We start from the raw sequence: 24,952 nt of genomic DNA, 5'->3' as shown, positions 1-24,952 counted from the left end.
TTAACTCAGTACAGTAGAGAAGAAATGAAAGTCTGCTACCTTAATGAAATAGGAACAAATGTGATCTGACTGGAAAACAAAACACAACAAAACAAAGTGACAGAAATATCTTTTTACAGAAAAAATGGAAAATTTAAAAGAACCCAACCAAACCAAAAGTAAATTAATTGCACTTTTAGTGGTCAAGGCAACTGGTTTCCCTCATTTTCCCAGTTTGAAATGTTAGGAACTCAAAAGGCCCGATGCACATTATGCTTCTGCAGGGCTTCTCCTTGTCCAGATCACCTCAAAACACCAAACAACAATCCATGAGCTTGGCACAGGCTGCTCTTAATGTTTTCCCCGCTGGCCTTCAAAAGCATGATGCTCTCTGTGTGCTAGGGAAAAGAGAAGAGATAAAAAACCCAAAAGAGCATGTAAACTCTGTCAAGGAGTTGAAAAGATTAAAAAAGAAGATGACAACAATGTATAAACAATGTACAAGTGATCTTGGAAACATACTACTCTGATAATACATTTATACAGAGCTCAAAATAAGCAACCCCTTAAAATCCTGATTGTAAATGATTCCTCTAAATGAATACTTAAATTGAACAGCATGTAGCCTTGAGAGTTATCAAGAGATTTGTCTCACTCATTTTACAAATCAGGCACATGAAACACGAAACCAAGTATGTTCTACAATCAAACTAAAAGATATATTTTGAATGCTAGCTGACTTGTATGCTGATGGGCCATAATTTTAATGTAATGTGAGGTGCTACGTTTCCAAAAGATTAATGATGAATCACGCCAAGGTATTCCCAAGGAAACACCCTACCAGCTTTTTGTTTCTCTGATGAAGAGTAGAAAAGACTTACATTTATAAAACACCACTTTAAAAGATGTCTGTGGTAGAAGCTTGTGTATCTTTTCTACAACTTTTGCTTCATTTGCTGAAGAGGCATTCACGTTCCAGACTTGCACAACATCCTCACGGTCACGGACGCTGACACTCACCCCTATTATCTCATCATCTGCACAGAAGAGGAAGCATCATTAAGGAATGCTTTAAAAGTGAAACATGTCTAATTTGTTACTTATGTATTGTAAAAACAGTGCCCAAAAGCAAAAAGAGATGAAAAAGAGCAGTCTAAAGTGAGGGGAAGATCAGCGTTGAAAGCAGACAAAATAGTTACCAGAAAGAAACAAACTCTGTATTTATAGAAACTATTGGAAATACTACCTCATGGTGGTTTTAATAAAGTGCCAGAAAATTATTCATCTTTGCTATTAGCAGTCTTACCCTTGATTAAAAGGGAATCACAAGATCCCCTTCAATAAGGTTAGCAATACAAACTGCTAAATAATTTACCTGCAGTAATGTCTAAAAGTAAAACTGGGAGGGTGAGGATGAAACAACCAAAACCCAAGAACAGTACCTGGAGAAGACCAGGCATCAGCTTTTCCATACTATGCTTTCTTTTTGTTTTATGTTTCGTCAACACAGTAACACTGAGGAAAAAAAAGAGCAAAAAAAAAAAAAAAAACCAACCCCAAACAAACATACAAAGGGGACAAAACCACAAACATACAAAGGGGACAAAAACAGAAACCAAAGAACAAAAACATGAACAAAAAAGACTGAAACAAAAACAAAAGGAAAAAAACAACAGAAAAAAAAAAGAAAAAGCCCAAACCCACAAAGACAAAAGAAAAATGCAAACCCCCCCCCTGCCCCAAAAAAAAATCAACCAGAAACAAGACTAATTTAGTTACTTCCAACGATGATGGTGCAAGCAATCTAGTATGAAAGTGTCATTTGGGGGGGGTGCAGAGTCCTGGCACTGTAGAATTAATATTAATCATTTAAATGCTGGCTAATTCAATGACTAGAAAACTTGCTGGCTTCCCATGAATGCAACCTGTTGAGATCAAGTCCTGTGCTAAGTCAGCCAGAACACCTTGTCCTTTTCATGACAAGAGGTATGAATGTGATTTCCAGCCCTGCACCCCATTTTCAGCAGTGTTTCCATGTTCTGCATTCCAACTCAATTTGGCAGGTTAGCCTCCATTATTTTTAAGTCACCTGCTGCACAGCAGTCTGTAAACTGCTCTCCAATCGTTGCTAACAGAAGCTCTTTCCAAACTGCAGCCTGGGGAAGGGGGACAAAAAAACAACAAAAAAAGAGTTACATTTCTATTACCATATTTGGTTTTAATGAAAAAGTTAGGCTTGCTAGCTCAGCTTTGAGTACATTCTCTTCCTGAAGTTGTCTAGACAAAAAAAAAAAAAAGAATATTTATTCTAAGTACACACTGTGTTACAGAATTAACAGTTCAATTAACAGAGAATTAACCCTTCCATCCAGTTGAAACAAGAATTTAGACCCTGAAAATGCATGCTGTTACACAGAACTGTACCAATACATATTTAAATATTTAACCTTTGCTCTATCTGTGCCCATGACTCATCCTGAACACAGTAGTTAATACAAAGACTGAAAGTAGATTTCTCCCATGATAAAAGAGCATAATGCTCCACTTGTGATCCTTTGTTTCTGTGGAAAATAATTACTAACCACTTTAAGAAAAGTATCTGACTACCAATAAATTAAATTGATGTGTATTTCAACATCATCTCTGCTTTGCCCTTACTATGAGCTAAGTCCATCTTTCAACAGATTGAAATGCTCACCAGCAAATTAAAACAGGGAAAAGCTATCTGCCACTTTTATCTGATGCTTATTTCCCTTGGAGACTTGTTATCACCTAAGCCAAAGCCCATTCAAAACTTTTGACTACATCTGCACCAACCTAATGCTCCAAGGACTGGGTTTGTAGGGACAGAATCTTTTATTTTTTTGAAAGAAAACAACATGAACACTTGTCTGTATCATCATAATGACTTTTTCATGGACTACTTGGTAGGACAAGGGGTGATGGTTTTAAACTAAAAGAGGAAGATTTAGACTACACAAAGAAGAAAGTTTTTATGCTGAGGGTGGTGAGACAGTGGCACAAGTTGTCCTGCCCCATCTCTGGAACCATTCCAGATCAGTTGTTTGGTGATCTGAGCAATCTGATCTAACTGAAGATGTCCCCGCTGACTGCAGCAGGGTTGGACTAGATGACCTTTAAAGGCCCCACCCAAGCCATTCTATGACACTTCTAAGAAATCTCTTTTCTGCTAATGAAATCAGCTTGAGTTTTGGTACTGTTAAAACCCCAACATATCAAATGCACCAAGTTCAAACAAAAAAAGCAAGCAGCCACAAGGATGACAAACTAGTAAAGTTCTTTAATGGTGGTTTCTGAGTAGTCCTAAGGCATCTTCTAGAATACAAAGGATTTCTGTGCCTCATAATCACCTAATCCAGTGCAAATCCAAAGCTGTGCTATAGGAAGGACTGTCCGATGCTCCTGAGGCAGGCTGAAGGTGCCAGCATGACACAGCCTTTCACGTGATGCCCTTCACCTGCCAGTGGAACAGCTCATATATTGATGATGGGAGTGACCATCAATGCTCTCATTACCAGGTGCAATGCTCTCTACTGGGAGCTGTCCCAGTGGTCTCAAGGGTAGGAAGCACTTCATCCAGCAGTAAGTAGTTGCTGGATCAGGTTTAGGAGGATCTAAATAGTACCAGATTTCATATTAAAAATTGGCACATAGAACTGTCACACATGCAACAACACTGAAGTGTCAGCATTTTGTCAGTCAGTTTTTCATAACACTATCTTTAGAAAAACCTCATTTTCCTCCTTCCACACCCTCACCAAGAACTACTCCAGAATATCATCTTTTTGAGATAGGAGTTTGGTTTATCATAGCCAAGGAGATTCTGTGTGCACATGTGATGAAGAATGAAGTCAAAAACCTCATGAGAAGCAGGCACAAAAGTATTGTTTATGCTACTTACAGAGGCACTGAGAGCCAACTGAATTTCACCTTCAGTTAAACCTTTCAGAAGTGACCTGGGACAAAATTTGAGAGACCAAAAAGTATCTTAATTTCAAAAAAGGGGCTATCATTCATAGAATCATAGAATGCTCTGGGTTGGAAGGGTCTCCCAAAGGTCATCTAGTCCAACCTCCTCTGCACTCAGCAGGGGCATCCTCAACTAGATCAGGTTGCCCGGAGCCCTGGTGAGCCTCACTTTGAGTATCTCCAGGCATGGGGCCCCAACCACCCCACTGGGCAACCTGTTCCAGTGTTCCACCACCCTCACAGTAAAGAACTTGTTCCTAAAATCTAATCTAAATCTGCTTTTCTCTAGTGCAAAGCCATTGCCTCTCATCCTATCACCACAGGCCTCTGTAAACAGCCTCTCCCCATCCTTCTTGTGGCCCCCTTCAGGTACTGGAAGGCTGCTATTAGGTCTCCCCAGAGCCTGCTCTTCTGCAGGCTGAACAACCCCAGCTTCCTCAGCCTGTCCTCATAGCAGAGGTGTTCCAACCCCCTGATCATACTCATGGCCCCCCTTGAAAATCAAGCCTCTGAAAAACAAGCACCCAGTAACACAGGCTCCCCAAACCACTTGTCACTGCTGAAATCTTCACACCTTGGATTCTAAGAGGTAATAAACCCCCCAAAATTTCAGTCTTTTGTGATCCCTTGGAACTGCAGGGGAGGAAAGCTGCAGCTCGCATCCCTTGGAACTACAGGGGAAGAAAGCTGCAACTCACATACAGGGAAAAAACCCACAGGCAAAAATCAATTAACTTTTGGCCAAAACTTCAAGCACTATCTTTCAACATCCCAGGCCTTCTGCAAGGCTGTCACATTTTCCTGACACTTCACTTTTCATGTTTAGAGGCCGGAATCAGAACGCACTTACAGTCATAAACACCACATGTGACGAGGTCAGATCTCCTCACCACGACAGTTCACAGGGGAAGTTACCCACATGCATTTGATTAAGGGCACAAAGAGAAAGCCAGTTGTTTCAGCTGGGCTAGAACAATGACATGCCTGAATAGATTTAAGCTTTCACATTTTAAGATAAATAACAACGTAAAATAAAAGGTGAAAAACCTGAGCAGGACCAAACTTCCACAAGATGTACACAAAGTGGTTTCACAACTCACTGTTGCCAAAGAAGATGATCCCACTCTTCTTTTCTCCTCTACCCCCTATATCCATCAAAAAACCCTCTCCTGCCCATACACTCTGATTAAAAATAAACTCAATAGGAATCTTTCTGACATCAGAGTGCATTAAGCTGCCTCACAAAACAGTCCAATGAGTATCACATCCAGTGTAAGAGTGATCAGGAGAGAATCATCAAGATCTTCCCCCTTCCAGTGGGAGCAAGCCATGAGATGGGGTGAGCTATAGGTAGAAACAATGCCTTGGTCCATGTTTAGCTACAGAAAGTCCCACATAGGTGCAAACAAGGAATGCCAGGCAGAAACAGTCCTACTGAGTCTAACAGAGAGCTTAGGAGTACGTCAGTGAAACTCCAAAAGCTGTGCTGGATTCTTTGTGTGAACTTTTGATGAGCATTACTGGAGTTCTGGCTATAATTTAGCACATAATATTACCAGGAAAAGATTCTTATTAATTTTCTTTGCATGTCTGTACGCAAAGAGTCTTTAGAACAAAGGTGCTTATATAAAGTACTGCATTTCCAAATGGAAATGACCGCAGCTTTCATTTGCTTGATAATACAACAACAAAGATGTTACTAAAAGCAAGGGATGTGGAATTAGCTGAAAAGAAACATTTGCTCGTTGTCTTGAAATGAAAGGTTATAGACAATAAAATAGTGTTTGGTTGTTGTGTTAGTGATGTAAGAACTACAAAGCTTTATCAGATGGTGTTTAAAGAAACTCCCTCACTAAACAATGTTGAAGTAAAAAAAAAAAAAATATCAGTCTTACATACCGTACTTTCCTTAGGGACCTTCATTTTCCATATACCTCCCTTGGCATTGCTTTCCTCTTCCCTGGTTATGGAAAACAGATCAGCAACATAAACATTCATATTCACATCGAGATAAACCTATGTTTGGGGTTTAATTTCCCCAGAGAAATCTCCCACTGGAAATGCAGGTAGCATGACTCAAGTTATGACTTCTGCATCAGAGAAAATTCTTCCATGGTTCCTTCTCAACCCCTAATCCCATTCCTAGGTTTTTTGTGTGTTGAAAAAGATTTACATTTTTCCTGACTGCAGATCATCTTTGAAGTGGCTACACACTACATGGGAACAAGCCCCAAAGCAGTTTTATGTTTTACTATGGAAACCTTTTATTTTGGAAAAACTCTGGTGTATTTTCACAGAAGCAATTTATTTCTCTCAGGTCTATCCAGTTTAAGACAAGCTGTTTTGTGACAGCTAGAAATTAATTGCCTTTATTAAAAGAAAGGCTGAAGCTGCCCAAGGTCAAGGCAGATGTAACCATTTAAGCTGCCTCATAATGACAAAAGCACAACATTACAAACGTGTCAGCTTCAAGTTTAATTCATCACAATTCTTTTTATCAGATTTTCAATTAGGATTCAAGTGTCCTATTAAAACTGTTTCATACTAAAGCTGAAGGAATAACCTCAAATTCATCTTTGGAATATCTGGAATATATTTGGATCTTTGGAGTAAGATCAGTATGAGGCCTACAGGGATTCCCCAGGGTCAGTGGTCTCCCCCCAGTCCAGACAAACACTGGGGAAAGGAGGGGAAAAACTTTGGAAGAACATCCTCAAAAACTTGCAGTCCTCAATTCTTACTTTAGAATGTATCAGTGCTGCAATTAGCCAGTTTATTACAACTGTAATCTGAGAGGAGCATCTTGGCATTAATTACTGAAAAGTCAGCAGGTTACCAATGAGATCAAATTTGTACAATCCCAGTCCTAAAATACAAAATTACTTCCACAGTCTTAAACCAGACGTTTCACTTTTAGAAGAGCTTTGCATTTCACACCTCTAATAGTCACATACCAGATAAAAACTAAAACTATACATTAAAAAGTCCAAACAAATATATATATTAAAAAAAAAAAAAAAAAGCAAAATGCTCATCCTTACAAAGATATCAAGACCTGCACACAATGGCCCAGGGGATCTCTACAGCCAGTTTAGCAATCTAACCACTCATAATATTTTTAGAAGATATGGTATAGAAGATCTTCAGGTGTACTTCACTTCAGAAAATGTGCTTCTTTGGTAGGTCAGGACAGAAACCTCCAGCAGTAAGTCATCCCCCAGTTAGACATACCACAATCAAGTCAAAGAACTCCAGTCCATTCACAATCTATGCAAATGAGGCCAAAAGGATCAAGCTCTTCAGAAAGTGCCTAGACTTCCCAATTGAGATGTGACAGAACTGCAGCAGGGAGAAAGTTCATGCAAAACTCAATTTCTGAAAGTGAAACCTCAGTGATGTATGCTTTATTCCGTTATTGTCCTGCAATCAAGTATAAATTTGTTGCAATGAATCACTTCATAATGCCTTAAGTTAGCTTTAATCCAAGGTGTCAGTGCATTTCTATGCATATGAAGCACCCTTTTGTACAGGTAAAGAATGGAGAAGGACCATCAGCTGTTTGCATCATTATTTTACTAGCTCCAATGGAAAGAAAAAAAGTTTGCCAGCTAGTAATAATTAAAATAGAAGTAACATTCTGGGTACTCTTGAATGGAAATTCAGAGTCATATTTTAATTTCTTAACTTCTCTTTCATAATTCCTTTCTTACTTCTACCTTCAGAGGCAGACAAATTTTTAATAAAGATTCTTTAGTACAAGGCACTTATAAGCTTAAGAACCTTAGGATATTTCTTTTGTAGTTCTCTTGAGTTCAGCCACTTGCAGGCAACAGAAAAAAAGATCCTCCTCTCCCATTCCTCCCTCCTTCCACCAACTTCAGGGGTTTCCCCTGCCCATTCCCAGGAATGTCTCACGGTAACACACGTACCAAAGTGGCCGTCTTTCTCCCCGCATTAAATGGTAACTACATCTCAAGGGCAAGTTTGTCACCAGAGGAATGTTGTTGTAGACACTCCAGAAATCCTTGAAAACAAAAATCCCAGTTGCATTAACACCAGAGAGTAAGTTTAATGCAGATTTACTTCCTTGTTCATCTTCCCTAATACAATTACACTTCCTGCTCCTGGAGAACTGGCACCGGCTACATGATGGAAAAGAACGCGTTGCAATTTCACTTCTAGTTTTTCTTTTCTAGATGCAAGGAGGTAGAAAAAAGGAAAGCACTTGAACTGTAAATTACTTTAGAATCACATCCCTTAGGAATAAAGAGGGGGAAAAAATAATCATCAAAATTAGAGTTATACAGAATATGTCACAACAAACCAGTATATAAAACTTCATTGGCATTTCAAAAAATATAAATCTGAAATATTCACTTTGCTTCACTTATGACCAGTCTAAAACTTCATTATAGAATCATAGAATGGTTTGGGTTGGAAGATCATCTAGTCCCAACCTCCTCCACCATGAGCAGGGACACCTTCCACTGGACCAGGTTGCTCAAGGTCTCACCCAACCTGGCCTTGAACACTTTCAGGGAGGGACCATCCACAACCTCACTGGGCAACAGTGTCTCACCACCCTCACTGTAAAGAATTCTTTCCTAATATCCAGTGTAAATCTGCCCTCTTCAAGCTTCAAGGGCTTGTAAAAGGTCCCTCCCCAGCTTTCTTGTAGCCCCCTTGAGGTACTGGAAGGCCACTCTAAGGTCTCCCCAGAACCTTCTCTTCTCCATGCTGAACAGCCCCAACTTCTGCAGCCATTTGTTATGATTATTTTGAGTTACAAAACCACCACAAACAATAACTTGTTGAACTAAATACCTAACTAGAAACTCAACTTCTTTGTCTAGATGAGAGTGAAAAGTTCCAAGCAAGATACAAAGGGCTCCAGCTGCAGATATTAACACAAAAACAGGGGAGAAATTAGAAGATCCAAGTTACCAGGAACCACTGCATTACTTTCCTGTGTTTCTTCCCAGAGTTTCTGCTGGTAAAAATAGAAGCTGTCATGCATGTTTGGGGTGGATAAAAGGCACCTAACAGCAGTGGTGAGCAACAGGGAGGGATAACTGAAAAGATCCCAGTCCCCTTTCTTCTTCATTCAACAGCTGGGACTAAGAATGGATTGTTAAAGACATGTTGCATCAATATGCAATAAGGCAATATTAAGCATTAGTAAAGCTCATTAACTATTATTTAATACTGAATTATTAGCACAACTTCAGAAACAAAGATTGCAACACTACATGATAAAATGGCTTTTGGCAATTCTCTTTACCAGTCATCACCATTACCCAGTCACAAGAAGAGATGGAAGACTATTAAAAATAGAAAAAATTGGTAGAAAACATCCATTTCAACTTTCATCTTACTCTTACCTGGTTGTGTGCCCACACCCTAAGGTTACTAACAGAAGTGTAAGGAGCAGAGCTACACCAGCAGATGCCAGTGGAAAGATCTGAGAACTCTTATGTCCTGAACCAGGGATTCAGTTTGAAAGCTTTTGGTTTTCAAACATCCTTCAGGCAGTGCAGGCTGGCGTGGCTCATTGAGCAGCTATGGCCCATGATGGACAGTGAAGAAGTCAATGAAGATTTTGTGTTTGCTTCCCCTATGGGCCACACTGCTAGCTTCTGATAACCTCATCCAGATCATCAGCCTTCCCAGAGAACCTGAAGGTGTTTTTTGTATTTTAATCCCCAACCTGATGAGAAGAAAACTTTGAGTTTTTCAGTCAATAAAATCTAAGCATTTAAATAATTGGCTAGATTCAGAGTGAAGCAGATAACACCAGGGAGAAAAAAAGCAGGAAAAGTGTTTAAAATTAATATGTTACAATTCAGTGGAAGCACAAGTGGAAACTCAGGACAGTTCAAACAGATTGCCTGATCAATCCAACATGCCTCCTCCTTTCCTGGTCTGGAAGGCCAAGTGAAATCTAACCCATGACCAAGCAATACCACACACAGAAGGCAACATGTTTCATACCACAGGTAAACAAAGCTGCAAGCCTGACTCATCCTTATGAGGAAAAGTGAAACTTTACAAGTGAAGAGACATGACTAACATATGACAGGTCCTGTGGCAATGCCAGACACCTCACCTGCACTGTTTGGACTGTATAAATCTTCTTCAGATTTGAGGCACATTCAGCTGCTGTCGTACCAGGAAGTGACCTTGGAAACAAAGCAGAGGTTAATTAAAACAAATTTTAACCATGGGGGGGAGATGGGAAATGGATGGGGAAAGCACCTCACAAGTGTGAAGTTGACATATTTACATGCCAGAGTTGCCTAACAAACTGCAATTCTAAGTATCATGAATCATAGAATCCCAGAATGACAGAGGTTGGAAGTGACCTCTGGAGATGTTCTAGTCCAATCCCCCTGCCAGAGCAGGTTCACCTAGGGCAGATTGCACAGGACAGTGTCCAGGCAGGTTTGGAATGACTCCAGAGATGGAGACTTCACCACCTCTCTGGGCAGCCTGTCCAATGTCCTACCACCCTCACAGGAAAGAAGTTCCTCCTCATGTTTAGATGGAACTTCCTATGTTCAGCTTTGTGCCTGTCACCTCTTGTCCTGTCACTGGGCACCACTGAAAAAAGACTGGCCCCATCCTCATGACAGCTACTCTTTAAGTATTGATAAGCATTGATAAGATCCCCACCTCAGTCTTCTCTAGGCTAAAAAGCCCCAGGTGCCTCAGCCTTTTTTTCTTGAGAGATACTCTAGTCCCCTCAGCATCTTTGTAGCTCTTTCCTATACCGTCTCAAGCAGTTCCCTGTCCTTCTTGAACCAGAGAGCTCAGAACTGGACACAGTACTCCAGAAGAATCATTTAAAGATGAATTTGAGTGCTTTTATACTTTGGAATAAATTAAGATTCGCCGGGTATTTTGTAAAATATTTCAATTAAAGAGGTGAATTAGAAAATTTAAGGTAAGAATAGCAGTGCTCCTTCCTACAGTTAGGCATCAAAACACTCTGCAGTTCCAAAGGGAAGGGCTATCCAGGATGTATTGCAAGCTCCTACTCCAGGCTTCTTTTAAATGCAGTTTAATACAAACCAGAAGCTCCTGGCAGAGTTTTAAGGCACTCTCAGTGTTTCACACTTGAAAAAGAAAAGCTCCGCCACAGGGTCTACGTAATGAACCGTAATTAGCAGGAGCAGAGGCCACTAGGTGGCAGAGGCGACCAGCTGGCTGCGGGCTGGGGACGTGCACATGGGCTGATGAGAAGAGCAAGTCCCAGAGGGGAGCTCTCTGTACTCTTGCGGTGAGCCAAGGAACTCAACACATGACCAGCGGCCTTCCTCAGGGGTCAGTACTGGGGCTGGCACTGTTTAACATCTTTGTCAGTGACACGGACAGCGGTTAGAGTGCTCTCAGCAAGTTTGCTGACACTGCCAAGCTGTGTGGTCCGGCTGACACGCTGGAGAGAAGGGATGTCATCCAGAGGGACCTGGACAGGCTTGAGGCATGGACATGTGTAAACATCATAAAGTTCAGTGAGGTCAAGTGCAAGGTCCTGCACAAATACAAACTGGGAGATAAGTGGTAGTCCTGCAGAGAAGGACATGGTGGGTGAAAAACTGAGTATACATCCTGAGCTGCATCAAAAGCAGTGTGACCAGCAGGTCGAGGGAGGTGATCCTTGTTCCCTTCCAACCCTAACAATTTTAGGATTCTGTCCTTTTACTCTGCTCTTGTGAGACCACCCCAGCCTCCCTTCCCCCTAAGACTACTGTGTCCAGCTCCAGGGGCCCCAGCACAAGACAGACATGGATCACAGCCAGAGGAGTGTCAAAATGATCAAAGGGCTGGAACAAGGACAGTTTGAGACAGCTGGAGTTGTTCAGCCTATGTGAAGAGAAGGCTCTGGGGAGCCCTTATTGTGGCCTGCAGGAGGGACTCTTCACCAAGGAGCTTAGCGAGAGGTTAAAAGGTAATGGTTTCAAACTGGAAGAGGGTAGATTTAGGTTAGATACTAGTTTGAAACTCTTCACTGTGAAGATGGTGAGGCACTGGCTGCCCAGATAAACTGTGGATGCCCTATGCCCCAAAGTGTTCAAGGCCAGGCTGAACATGGCTTTGAGCAATCTGGTCAAGTTGCAGATGTCCCTGCCCATGACACTGTAACACCCATCTTACAATCCCCAGCACATGCCCCCACAGGCACTGTGCAGAGAACGAGGTCAAAATTGCCAAGGCACATTTGATTTATTAGAACTGGAAACATTTCTTTTTTCCTCCCTCAGCAGCTGAAGCAGGATTTCTAAAGAAAAATGAAGATCAAAGGCAAAGCAACCTCCCATTGCATTTCAGAAGGGGAAACAAAAATGTGTAAAATGACTAAATCTGGCACAGAAGCAATAGAGCAGATTTAAGGAAACAGAAAACACAGTTGTTGCTCAAGTACCTGCTGAAGAAAGGATAAAAGCAAATCAGATCTCAGTAGCCCTCCCATCAGTGTGGCTCTCTGCCCTGCTACATCTGATCAACACGAAATACAACAAGAAAAATACTGAAGTTACTCTCAGTTTGTAGCTGAGAGTAGGCTCTGGGGCAAAAACTAGACATTCATGAAGAGGAAAAAAAAATTAATATGCAAAACTCCTGATACAGCATCACATCTTCAAAACTTTAGTAATAGCTCCAAGGCCTTTTGAAGGCTCCTATCAAAATGAGTTAGTTTAAAAATACAGACAAACCCAGCAGAGAAATCCCTCCGAATTTTCTCAGCACAGAACAGCGAAACAAATATCTACTTGACTACTTGCCTGTTAATGCACCAAATCATGGAACTGATGAACAGAAAGTGTTGTAACTTTAAATCTCTAAGATCCCTTTAACTAGAGGTTATAAGAAATCCAAACCAAACCCCCCAAGAAATCATTATGGGGCAGGTTCTATCCTGGGGCTCAAGAACTATGAAAACTCCCAAGGAAAAAGTGGCAAGTTGAAAAGAACAACAAACTTTCATCAGTGTGCTCAAAAGGAATGATCATAGTAAGGTTTGGGGTTATTTTTGTGGGATTTTTGGGGTCTGGTTATTTTTGTCTGATTGTTTTGTTGGAGGAGGTTCTTATTTGGTTGGGTTTATTTTGGTTTTAGTTTGTGGGGTTTAGTGGTTTGGTTTTTTTTCTCCTTTTTCTTATACATTACACTCAGTATTAAAGAAAAGTGAAATACGTTTATTCCTTTCAGTACTTCACAGAAAGAGTCAGCTAGTTAAAAGTTACAACAGGCTATAAAACTTCCAGGTGATACAACCATGTTTGTCAAAATGGAGTAGAGGATTGGCCACAAACTAACCATTGTTTTTCCCTTGTTGCTGACAGAAGCAGTACCTCTGTGCTAACACTTTGTTTCATAGATTCATAGAATGGTTTGGGTTGGAAGGGACCTTAAAGATCATCTAGTTCCAACCCCCCCTTCATGGGCAGGGTCATCTCCCACTTGGACCAGATTCCTCAAGGCCTCATCCAAACTGGCCTTGAACACTTCAAGGGAGGGGGCATCCACAACCTCCTTGGGCAACCTGTTCTATGATTCTGTGCCTGCTCTGTCACCACACTACCTATAAATGCCTATCTGGGTCCCCCATGGAAAGGTTGCACATAAAGTATTCAGCAGTTCTCCTGGTCTGTCTGTTCTGTGCCCTTTGATGCCACTTTTCTGCACCTTCTGGAACTTTCTGGCAGGAATGACCCAGCCTCACAGCAGAACATCTCCTGGTAAGCTTCACGATCAGGAATAACCTATGTGACCTGAATCCTAACTGCAGCTTGCTTCACTACTCCTCCATTATTCCAGCATGAATAAAGAACAAAGGCTACAAAGATAAATTCCATTGTTTCACCCATGAATAAACCTCCAGGTGGTTGTGCTTATGTTAATGTCTGATGCTGAACTGTAGCTCTTCTGTTTCCCTGCAAAGAATTAAAGATAGAAGTTTTTTCATATGTGCTCACACTGGCCTTTGTTTCCCAGTGGGAATCTCATCATGGCTTTAGTGGGAGCTTTAGAAGCTGCCAAGCACTTTTGAAAATACCCCTGTAAGCACTTAGCTGCAACTGCTTTTGGTCTAAATAAGCAAAACATTTACTTACAAAGCATAAACTCCAAACCACGCTGTGGCAACTCAATAAATCTGGTAATCCATTTGGAATACAAAGACTGATTTCAAGCCATCAAAGCCTGTCAAAATGCATTTACAAGGTTGAACATCCTTATCATATTAACCATCATTTTTCATTGTAAGCCACCTACTCATAAGCTTTGATAGATGAAACAGGTGATCCTAGACAAATAAGGTTTTGCTATAGGGAAAAAGGGAAATAATTAAGTTTAGCTTCAAATACCTGATGTGTTAAGAAGATTCACAATTATTATCAAAATGGCTCCATTATCAGAATTTATCTACTAAACTTACATAGAACTCATCAAGATGACTTGGAGAGAGAAAAATCAGCATATAAGGATAATATGTTTATGTAAGTGGAGAAGACTAATAACATTGCACTACATCTGACAATGTTTATATGTATGTTCTTCCCCTCATAAAGATACCAAAGAGTTAAATATTTCTATAATAGAAAAAAAATTACCTAAAAACCCTAATAGAAATCAGGCAAGATGACAAGGCAGGCAGGTCATGACCCTACAATGTGATCTGCCCTGCTTCACACTTAGATTTCCATGGAAGCAAGCACACCTTTGATGAGATTTATCTAGAAATTAGACTTCTGCACTAGGTTTTTGTGTGACTTCTCCTTGATTTCTGATAGCACCGATTTATATAGAAGGGCAGAAGTATTTTCCTTGCTGTTGACTGAAAATGTCCTGTCAGCAATGCTATCAGCACATATGCAGTTAGATCTTCAAAAGAGAGCTTTTTGTTCCAAGGATGTGCAACATCTTCGTTACTGTGTGTGTATGCACACTTGCTGGACCAAAACCTGTTACCACTGACAAAACCTCTGGCTTCTTGTTGTGAGGCTGAAAAAAAAAAAAAAAATCAGACAGCTAGTACATTTCCTGTTATGTCAGTAGGAAAATGCTCACTTGGATTTGTGTCAGTAGGGAAATGCTTACTTGGAGTAGCAGCCAACATAAGGTAGCATAAAACACTCAGGCTGAATGAGTCATGCACTGCAAGGTTTACAAAGCAGAATATTTACATTATGTCCACATGTAAACCAAAGAGCATAATCAGCTTCACAAACTTCACCAGTTTACACACAGATCACACCTAGACCCACAGCCCCAAATCCTACTAAGGGATGGCTTCAAATGTCTAATGTGGCTTTTGTTACCCAGGACACCTCAGTCTTTGATTGTAATATTTCCCTTTGTGCAATCCTCATGTTGAATGTGTTACATGAGTGAATATAGTGACCAGATTTTTAATCCTTGGTTTTCATTTGTTACATTCAGGGATGGGTATTGACACTTTGGTGTAAAAAACTGAAAGTCTACACAGTGTAGCAGAACCTAGAATGGCAACTTTTCATTTCACAGTCTGAGAATGCTATAAGCAAGACCCTGCACCATTCCAGAGCTTCACAGAGATAAACATTAGTGTGAAGATCCACCAGAATGTACCAGCTTCTCAAGGTGGCACCAAAGACTTGCTGAAATTCCCTGTGCCCCCAAACATCACTCCATGCAAAAGTACTATGAATTAAGTGCATTAAGAAGAGTGTGTCCAGCAGGTCGGGGTTCTCCTCCCCCTCTATTCAGCCCTAGTTAAACCATATCTAGAATATTATGTACAGTTCTGGGCTCCCCAGTTCAAGAGTGACAGGGAAGTGCTTGGGAGAGTTCAACGAAGAGCTACAAGGATGGTTAAGGGACTGGAGCATCTCTCTTAGGAGGAAAGACTGAGAGACCTGGGGCTGTTTAGCCTGGAGAAGAGAAGGCTGTGAAGGGACCTTATCAACATCTACAAGTAGCAGAAGGGTGGCTGTCAGGGATGGAGGCAGTCTCCTTTCAGTGACAGGACAAGGGGCAATGAGTGTAAACTCAATCAGAGGAAATTCCATCTCAACATGAGAAAAATCTTTTTTACTGTGAGGGTGACAGAGCAGGCTCCCAGAGAGGTCATGGAATTTTGTTCTCTACAGATCTTCAAAACATGCCTGGATGCACTCCTGTGTGACCTGCCTGTTGTGGTTTAAGCTTTCCCAGAGTCCAAAAGCCCAAATGGAACAGATTTAGATTGCCTCCCCTCTCCCTTTTTTCCCCAGAAAGGAAAAGCAAATTAGGCAGGAGAAGAGAGAGGTAAAATCATGAAAGAAAACACTCTAGACTCGATTCGGAAGTAAAAAGGCAAGTTCAACGAAATAATATCGCATTTGAGTAAAAGGGAAGTTACAAAAGCATAAGAAAAACAGGTAAACGAAAAAATACACAAAATTAGGCCCAGCTGGCACAGGATTCTCTTTAGATGCAGCCCTTAGAAGTTTGGCTGCAGCATGAAGGAGGACTCACCATGCAGTAGGAGCAGCCTCTCAGGCAGGCAAGGAGCAGCAGCAAGAGGGAAGGGAGAGGCAGATGGCTCCCCTTAAATAGGCTTGGTGGACAGGAAGGGGGAGCAGAATAACCTTGACCCGGGGACCCCTCCCTCTGGGAGGGGAAACCAAGTCTCTCTGCCCACCTGGGGGTTAGGTTCTCTTCAGCCCACCCCATCCGGGGATGGGTGTAACCTGACATACCTGCCCTAAGTGGACCTTGATGATCTCTGGAGGTCCCTTCCAACCCCTAGCATTCTGTAATTCTGTGAAAGAGACACCTAGGTATGAACTTGGAGCCCTGAAGAATGGACATATTAAATGGCAGATCTAAATTCCTGGTTTCAAAACCTTTAGCACATGATCTTAAAACATTTTAGCAGTTAAAAAGGAAGTCTTGTTTTTTCTTAAGAGAGAAACACCTGGCACCTTCTCTGCCATCTTCTCTGAAACTACTGACCAGTGAGCATTTGAAGATCATAGATGGGATCTTACTGGTCAAGCTGGTGAGTAATATTCTCCCAAATGCCTTCATCATGCTCCCTAAATGGAGTAAGATACCAGGGAGTGATATCAGATGGTTACTATTTCAGACACACATACCAAGAAAGGCTTAGCTCTTACAGGAAATGCAGATGCCCTGTGACACGTGAGAGATAATGGCAGTGAACCAGACCCTGGCCAGAGGATGCCAGCCTCTGGACGTTAAGCCTGTGCCAAAGCATTCACAGAAACAAGTCCTGATGTAGATAAAACAAAGACATCTACTTCTGAAGCAGGAGATGTATCAAGTGGTACAGTGATAAAAGCAAGGTCATGAACCCCAGGGGAATTACTTGGAAGTCTATCACTAGTTGCTATTGGAAGTGCTGAATAGCTGATGGGTATTTATTTTAACAGTGTGACTTAATGAAAAAATGCATTGTGGAGATATTAAAATGTATGCCATGGATCTCTCTCACTGTAATTTAGTAGCAAAAGATAACTAAGTATCCATCTCAGCATCTATTTATCCTTAATGATCACTTCTTCCTGCTTCTCAGTCCAAGCTTAGGGTAAAATACAGTAGCACTCAAAAAGCAATATCACTGTATGAGAAAACATCACTGCTTTACACCATGTTACTAAAGTAAGTTAAAGAAGTGCCTACAGTTGTATTCCATGGGAAGTCCACCCTAGAGAAGCCTAAAGCAATGGTCCCTCCAATCCACCTGCGTGGGTGTAGCAATAAATGTCACAATGACTTCTGCAAGACTCTAGAGAGACATGAACCTCCACACACTACAGTAAACTAAATTCATGGCAGCATCTCTTGTGTGCTTTCTACTGCTTTAAATGTTTTGGTTTTTTTTTAATGGATGAGGCATGCCTTGTTTGCTGTCATTCTTGTTCCCTGCCATTATTCCATCACTGCTGCTGGCAAACAAAACAATTTTGTGTATACATGGTCCTACCTTCAGGTTTTTTTTTTTCCTTTCTTATACATACAGTTGTTTTTATAAGCTAAGCAACAACAATACTACCAATTAAATGCACTTAGATGTGATCAGAAAGAAGGAAAAAAAATTATACAACAACTGAAATTTCAGGTGTCTAAATTACAGTGCAACCAAGACTTAGGGGAAAAAAAATCACAATGCATCTGTGGAACTTGAAATGGATTTAAACACCTGACATGGATCAGAGAAGACAGACATGCTTATGTCCACATGGCTTGTGTAAACAAACAGATCTGGATGGCGGCGTGCTCAAACAGCAATCCAAATGGTGCTACTGAAAAACAAACTGCAAACACAACTCAGATCCTGAACCTGACCTCATCAGGAGTTCAAAAGGATTAACCAGAAATCTGTGGTTTTATTAAGACGACTTAATTTGCAGGACCTGAGAATATTTGTGTGCTTCCACGAGTTTCTTGCTGTCTATGTGTCATGAAGCTACCACTGGGGAAAGAAAAAAAAAAAAGAAAAAGAGAGAGAATTTTACCAGTACTGTGAGGAAAAATCATAGAATCAGTCAGGGTTGGAAAGGACCACAAGGATCAGAAAGGGTTATAAAGGAGATAACTGTCCTTCTGCAGTTAGGGGAGAGGAGAAATACCACAGAAAATTGAGAAAAGAGAGGTGTAAAAGGTTAAAAATAAGCTGTCAGAAGATACACACTAGCAAAACAGTATCAGATTCTGCTTTTAAACTTTCTATTTAATTTTTTTCTTCAGTACTTTAGCCCTATGCATGATTGTATACACCATGGGAGTGAGCACCCTCTGCAGCAGCTTTCCATAACCATCAGACATCAAAACTTCCAAGCCCCTGAAATGCAGTAGGAACACTGAAGTCAATTCAGTTTTAGGTAATCCTTCAAATTGATCACTTCAGATTTTAAGAACTGATCATCTATAGGAGTAAAACCTGATTATTAGAGTTATAAAGTGGGATGTGTCACGGTTAGGTTGGTGGGACTTGGTCCGTTTGGGGCTGGGAGATCAGGGACAGGGCTGTACAAACACTGCAGCAGCAAAGGATAACAACCTTTTACCCTTCTATTTCTGGGGCCTGCCAGCGTCACATCTAAATTTAGACGTTAAAACATCACCACTGTTGCCTGAATCGATGCATGGCCGTTCAAGCTACTGAGCTAAAAGCATTTCCAAACAGGTTTCATTAACTAACTCCCAGAAGACGCTGACGCTCCCCCGCGATGAGAGCTGTCGCTGCCTGCGTTTCCACTACGGAGGAAGGAGAGATGTGGCAAAAAGAGGAGTGGAAAGATGGTGACCGGTCCCTTGATGGGGGGCCACCAGCAGTGCTCTGGCTAGTTACAAAGCGGCAGAACCACTAACTTTTTCCACCCGGAGCCTGAGATTAATCTCTCCGTGTCCAGTCTGTTAGCCGAGCGAACCCGGTAACGAGCAGCGATGCTTCCACAGCCGGTTTTTACCCGTCCCCGACTCGCAGGCTCCTCCAGGGCTGCTGCTGCCCCCCGCCACCCCTGGCCCCACTCACTTGTCCAGCCAGAAGGTCCATGGCGAGTGCAGCGGTAGCTCCGCCAGCTCGTCCTCCCGCCCGCCCCGCCGCCGGGCCCGCTCCCCACCACTCGCCGCCTCCCGCCCGCGGGGGCTGAGCGCCATCGGCCCGGCTGTGGCGGGGGGGCGGGACGGGACGGGACGCGGGGAGGGGACAAGGGACGGTCGTGGCGGGGAGCCGGATAAGGGGAGGGAGGGTGGAGACGGATGGAGCGGGACGAGAGCAAGAGGAGGAGGGACAGAAGGACGAGGGGCCTGTGGTCCAGGGGAGCTGCATCGCTGGGGTGCCTTAAGCAGAGTGTGGCCAGCAGGTCGAGGGAGGTTCTTCTCCCCCTCTGCCCACATCTGGAGTGCCGTGTCTAGTTCTGGGCTCCCCCGTTCAGGAAAGACAGGGAACTACTAGACAGAATCCAACTGAGGTTACAAAGATGCTGAGGGGACTGGAACGTCTGTCAGGAGGAAAGGCTGAGAGCCCTGGGGCTGTTTAGCCTGGAGAAGAGCAGTCTGAGAGGAGATCTTCTGAAAGCTGATCAATAGCTAAAAGGTGGGGGTCAAGAAGATGGGATCAGACTTTTCAATGGTCTGATGGTTCAAAAAGACAAGGGGTGATGGGCAGGAACCCAGGATGTTCCACCTGAACATAAAGAAAAAAATCTTCCCTTTGAGGATGACGGAGCAGGACTGCCCAACAAGGTTGGAGGGTCTGCTCTGGAGAGTTTCAAAATCTGACTAGACACTGTGACCCTGGGCAACCTGCTCTGGATGACCCAGCTTTAGCACAGGGGTTGAACTGGAGAATCCCCAGAGGTCCCTTCCAAGCCCTACCATTCGGTGACAGTGAGGATAATGGAGCCACACTTCTGGCGATAGCAATGGACATGTCCAAGGGTCCATCTGCAGGCATGTGTGACTCCAGAAAAGGGTCCTCACCTTGGCCCAGCACATACACTTGTCCTGTCCACATCTATGCCCCTTCTGCAGAGCACAATGGAGGGGAAACATTGATCTACTTCATCAGACATCTACAAGGACCCATAGTCAATGATGTTAGAGTAGGCAAGGTGCCTGATGCCACTGTCCTGCACTGAGCACACTGCTCGCCATCTCTGCACATACACAGATCTCACCTCTCTGAAGGATGCCTTTCTGAAAAAAAATACCTCTGGGCTCAGTTTGGTTTGGCAGTGCTGACCAGAAAACTACATTTGTCTAAAAGTCCAGGTTTCAGGATGCAAAAGCCTTGCATGTTCACAAACTGGGGGCATGAGTATGATGCAAACTGACCATGGATGGAGACAATAACACAATGAAACTTTCCAGACTTGAGGCAAGGATAATTTATCTGTTTTCTCATCTTCTCTACAGCCTATTTAATTTACATGCTTGGTTTTATAGGGATATGTTCCTCATAATCCAGTGAGAACATGTGCTAAAAACCTCACATTATTTTTGTAATAGTATTTTTTAAACCAAGATTCTCCCCAGTGGGACTATGCAGAATAGTAAAGTTAAACACCCACATAAGTGATAGCAGGATCAAAGACCATGAATCACAGAGGTTTCCTTGCAAGCACATTTAGTATGATGAATAATTATATATATAGTTCATCCTAAAGGGAAAAAAATCAATAAAGACACATTCCCCTCAAGAAATAAAAATTTGACAGTAAGGAAGGGCAGAGATCACCCATAAAAAGCAGTCTGTACAGTGACAATGAACAAACAAAAACAGTTAATGATTATGCTGTGCAGATGGAAAATACTAACTGTTAAACCAAATTAAGATCTGGAAAACCAGTTGCACCATCTCTTGCAATTTAATTTACTCCTCTTTAAATAGAAGGCAAGATAATAACTCCTTAGGAGAGCTTGAAATCTAAAAAATTTGGCACTCTGAGCATTTTTTTTTCTGTTTTTATGGTGAGCCCACCAAAAATACTAATCCTGGGGGAAAAAAAAAAAAAACAAACAACCAAAAAACCAACAACAAAAACCTCACAATAAGTAGCTATCTAGGCACTGATTTTCTCAGAATAGCTGGAAAAGACAGGAGGAGAGGAGGAGAGTGCTAATTTCTTATGACCCTAAAGGGCCACATCTTGTCTCTGTTATGGCTGTTGACAACCTCCACGCCTGCCATGTTTGTGTCCTCTGCTGAGGCTGCCAACAAAGTATAACATTTTTTGGATATGCAGCAGCAACACTCTGGAAATAAGGCCAAACCCCCTATGCTCTAATACAAAAACTAACTATGAATCTTGCATCTGCCTCTGATGGGAACCACATGCTTCTGTGAAAACCTCCAGATTCCTCTCTTAGAGAGCTGCCCATCATTTAAAACATTATAGCTCGTGTTGAAAACAGTGTTCTGTTATAAACAATCTCAGCTGCAAGGAACAATATAGAAGTACAACCCCCACACCTCTGAGACATGGAGCAAGTGTCAGGCAGCAAAGCCTGGATCATTATTCCAAATGAGACATGGAAAGCCTCCATTTATTTCTTGTTTACATCAGTAAATACCAGGTTTCACACAGCACAAGGTACGTTGTGGGAATCTCAACTAACAGTAAATTAGTCTCGTGGTGGAGGAAGGGCAATCACAGGATACATTGAATTAGCTTTGCCTACAGAGATTTCTATGAAGTCGTGACACAGAGGGGAAAAAAAAAAAATCCCAGAGTCTCCTGAGATGAATCTCACAAGGAAAAACGATCACAAGAACAGCATTTTGATTCTGCTTTGCCACCCCCTGCTGCTAGAACTCCTTGAATGAAATCAGTTAAGAGATTAAAAATCCCAGGAAATTATTAGCATTTTCAGAGAAATATTTATAGGGCTTTAATTCAAAATTTATTTTATTGATATTTGCCATATATCTGGAAGGTTCCTTTTAAAAGATCCCCTGGTGATGCCACCTCCTGTGCTTTTATACTTTCTCCAGCAGATTTTAAACAAACCATGTGCTAGTGCCATCCTGAGCTACAAAGTGGCACAAAGGTGAAATGAGCTGCTTAAAGCTCTCCACCATAGAAGGGGATTCTGGCTCCACTCACTACACCTTCTCCCAGCCACATCCTCCTATTGCTTGCAGAGTTATCCAAGCAAACAGGCAATTGTCTGCTAAGGTCTTACATGGCAGAACATGGTCTTACATGGTCTTACATGTAGCTGAGAGCAAGGAATCAGCTGGTTTCAGACAGATAAAAGCTGAAATTCTCCCAAGTAACAATTGGGAAGGAAAGAAATCCAATGAACCTCGAGCTGGAAATGGTGCTCTGCCCTGTTTTGTGTGCTTCTAGCACTGCTTGCCTGCACCCAGTTTCAGGCACCTGAACCAGTTTGGTCCAAATCACTCCACACTGGGTCATATTAGAGCTGAAGAAGGCACATTATAGCCAGGAGAAACAATGACATCTTCATAACTCTTTACATGGTTTTACTTGAGATTTAAACCCCTATTTTTAGAATCCTTACTAATCCCAAACTCTTGGCTGCAATGGGTATGTTACATGGGCTTGAAATGTTCCTTGCCTCTTACAGTAGCTTTTCCCATAGGCCATACTGCCAGCTAGTGCAAGGAATCCCCATGATATAAATCAAGGCCTGTTTGAAAGGGCAGATTGCCTCTTAAAACCATCAGGACCATCCCTTCTGCCGCTGACAGTTGTGCACCATCACTCTGGCAACTGCAATGCCTGCATACATGAGAAATATTAGGAAAGCATTAGGCTTATTTTAGATATATTGTAATGCAATGTAGCACCTGGAAGGGAGGAAGGGAACAAGCACCATATGAGCAGTCATATTGCTGGAACAGTTCCACAGCTATTTCTGAGGTGACAGGTACTTCACCTTAGAAAACATCTGATAGATCACCTGGGTTGGTTTGTTCAGCACTCCAGATACAAAATGAACTCTGTGAAACATCAAGCTAAACCTGTCTTCAGCCAAAGCTCCTCATTTTCACTGAGGCAGAGCTAGCTGGAGCATAAACCTTCACAGGCTTGAAGGATGGCTTGAGCACAAGCCTTGGCTGCTGTGCCCAGCTGCTGCCCCGCTGCTGCCTCACAGCCTGAGCCAACAGCCATGAAATGTAATTCCTCTACCGAAAGCTGGTGTCACGATCACTTGCTCTTGAAACACTGCCTGGAACTTCAGAAGCATATTAAGTAATACAAGAGCTTCTGAAAGGTTCCCAGGAAGACAAACTGATCAACCAAGAGCTGAAGCAGAGGTGAGGCTGAAGGGATTGTATTTGATATTTGCTTCCAGAGGCTTAAATCAATGTTTTTTAAAACCTAAACCATGCTATTAAAGTGTTGAATCCCAATGCTTTTGGCAAAAGCTCCCTCATCTAGGAATGATTTCATATCAGCCAAGCTGTTAAGTGGAGGTTGTCATGGAAACAAGTTATATTCAAATGATATGGCCAGAGAGATACTGTATTTAGTGAGTTCTTCATTTGCTGCATATTGGGAACATGTCAGAACTAAATGATATTGCATAACTTTGTTTTGTTAAAAACAAACTGGCTTGCTGCCTCTGTTTTCCATGCAGGCTTCAGTCCAGTCCTGCCTGGGACAGAAGGTTTCCCACAGAGTCCCAAGAAGGGCTCCATGGGACAGGCATCTCACAGCTGGTTCCTGCAAGCTCCCATTCACTGAATTCTCCCATCAAATGCACAAGCCTAGCAGAGTCAAACAAGCAGAGGAACTTTTCCTTAGCTTGTGCAATTGCCATAACCATTCTCTAGTCCCAGGAGAAGCACAGTTCAAGTAGATCCTTTCCTTCTTTACTAAAATAGTTCCTACATATGGATTGTGAAAATGAAGAGAAATAATCTATACTGTTACATAAAGTTCATGGGCATCCCTTAAGCGTCCATGATGTCCTTGTAAACACAGGACTCCTATTAACTTACTGTGTGTGAATGATGCTAGAACAAATCTCAGAGAGGACTATGTGCTACTGAATTTTTATGTCTGCTTTTGTAGGTACAGAGATGTTAAAAAGTGCAAGAACTCTGGTCCACGTTCTAGGAGTTACTGCACAATTTTTTATATATATAAAAAAAATTAATGGAAAAGTTCTTGCACAAGCTATAAACCAAAACCAAATCACTTTTGGCCAGGACATTGTGTGGAAAATTCAGCCTGAAAAGTGAAAAGAAAAATGAAAGACAAATCTGGCTCCAGAATCGCTATCATGGGAACTGCTGTGTGGCTTCTACAGAGCAGCATCCAAAAGAAAGTGTTTTCAGCAGTCTCCCAAGGGATCAAGATTCCTGATTGCTGAATAGAAGCGGAGCATGAAGTAAAAGTCAAACAAAAGTTAAACCTCACCTTTAAAGTTGTTACATAACGGAACATACTCTAAAATGCTCCACAGGAAGGTGATAGCATCTCATAACCTCTGAGTCTAGAGGGCTGTGAAAATA

General features: G+C 42.0%; 1 protein-coding gene across 1 annotated transcript; it reads right to left on the bottom strand.

Annotated features, from left to right (window-relative positions):
• Nucleotides 1–243: 243 nt before the first annotated feature.
• EIF4E3 (eukaryotic translation initiation factor 4E family member 3) lies at nt 244–19,617 on the bottom strand. The gene is made up of 7 exons (XM_054387583.1): nt 19,493–19,617; nt 10,076–10,148; nt 7,899–7,993; nt 5,869–5,929; nt 2,069–2,135; nt 861–1,016; nt 244–377 (listed from the first exon to the last, which is right to left on the bottom strand). The coding sequence occupies exons 1-7, from the start codon at nt 19,615–19,617 to the stop codon at nt 331–333; spliced, it is 624 nt and encodes a 207-aa protein (XP_054243558.1). The 3' UTR covers nt 244–330.
• Nucleotides 19,618–24,952: the final 5,335 nt, after the last annotated feature.

The sequence above is a fragment of the Indicator indicator genome, chromosome 15, assembly GCF_027791375.1.
Source record: "Indicator indicator isolate 239-I01 chromosome 15, UM_Iind_1.1, whole genome shotgun sequence".
Lineage (NCBI taxonomy): Eukaryota > Metazoa > Chordata > Aves > Piciformes > Indicatoridae > Indicator > Indicator indicator.
Note: the sequence above shows the minus strand (reverse complement) of the source record. Positions and strands in the feature narration are given on the sequence as shown.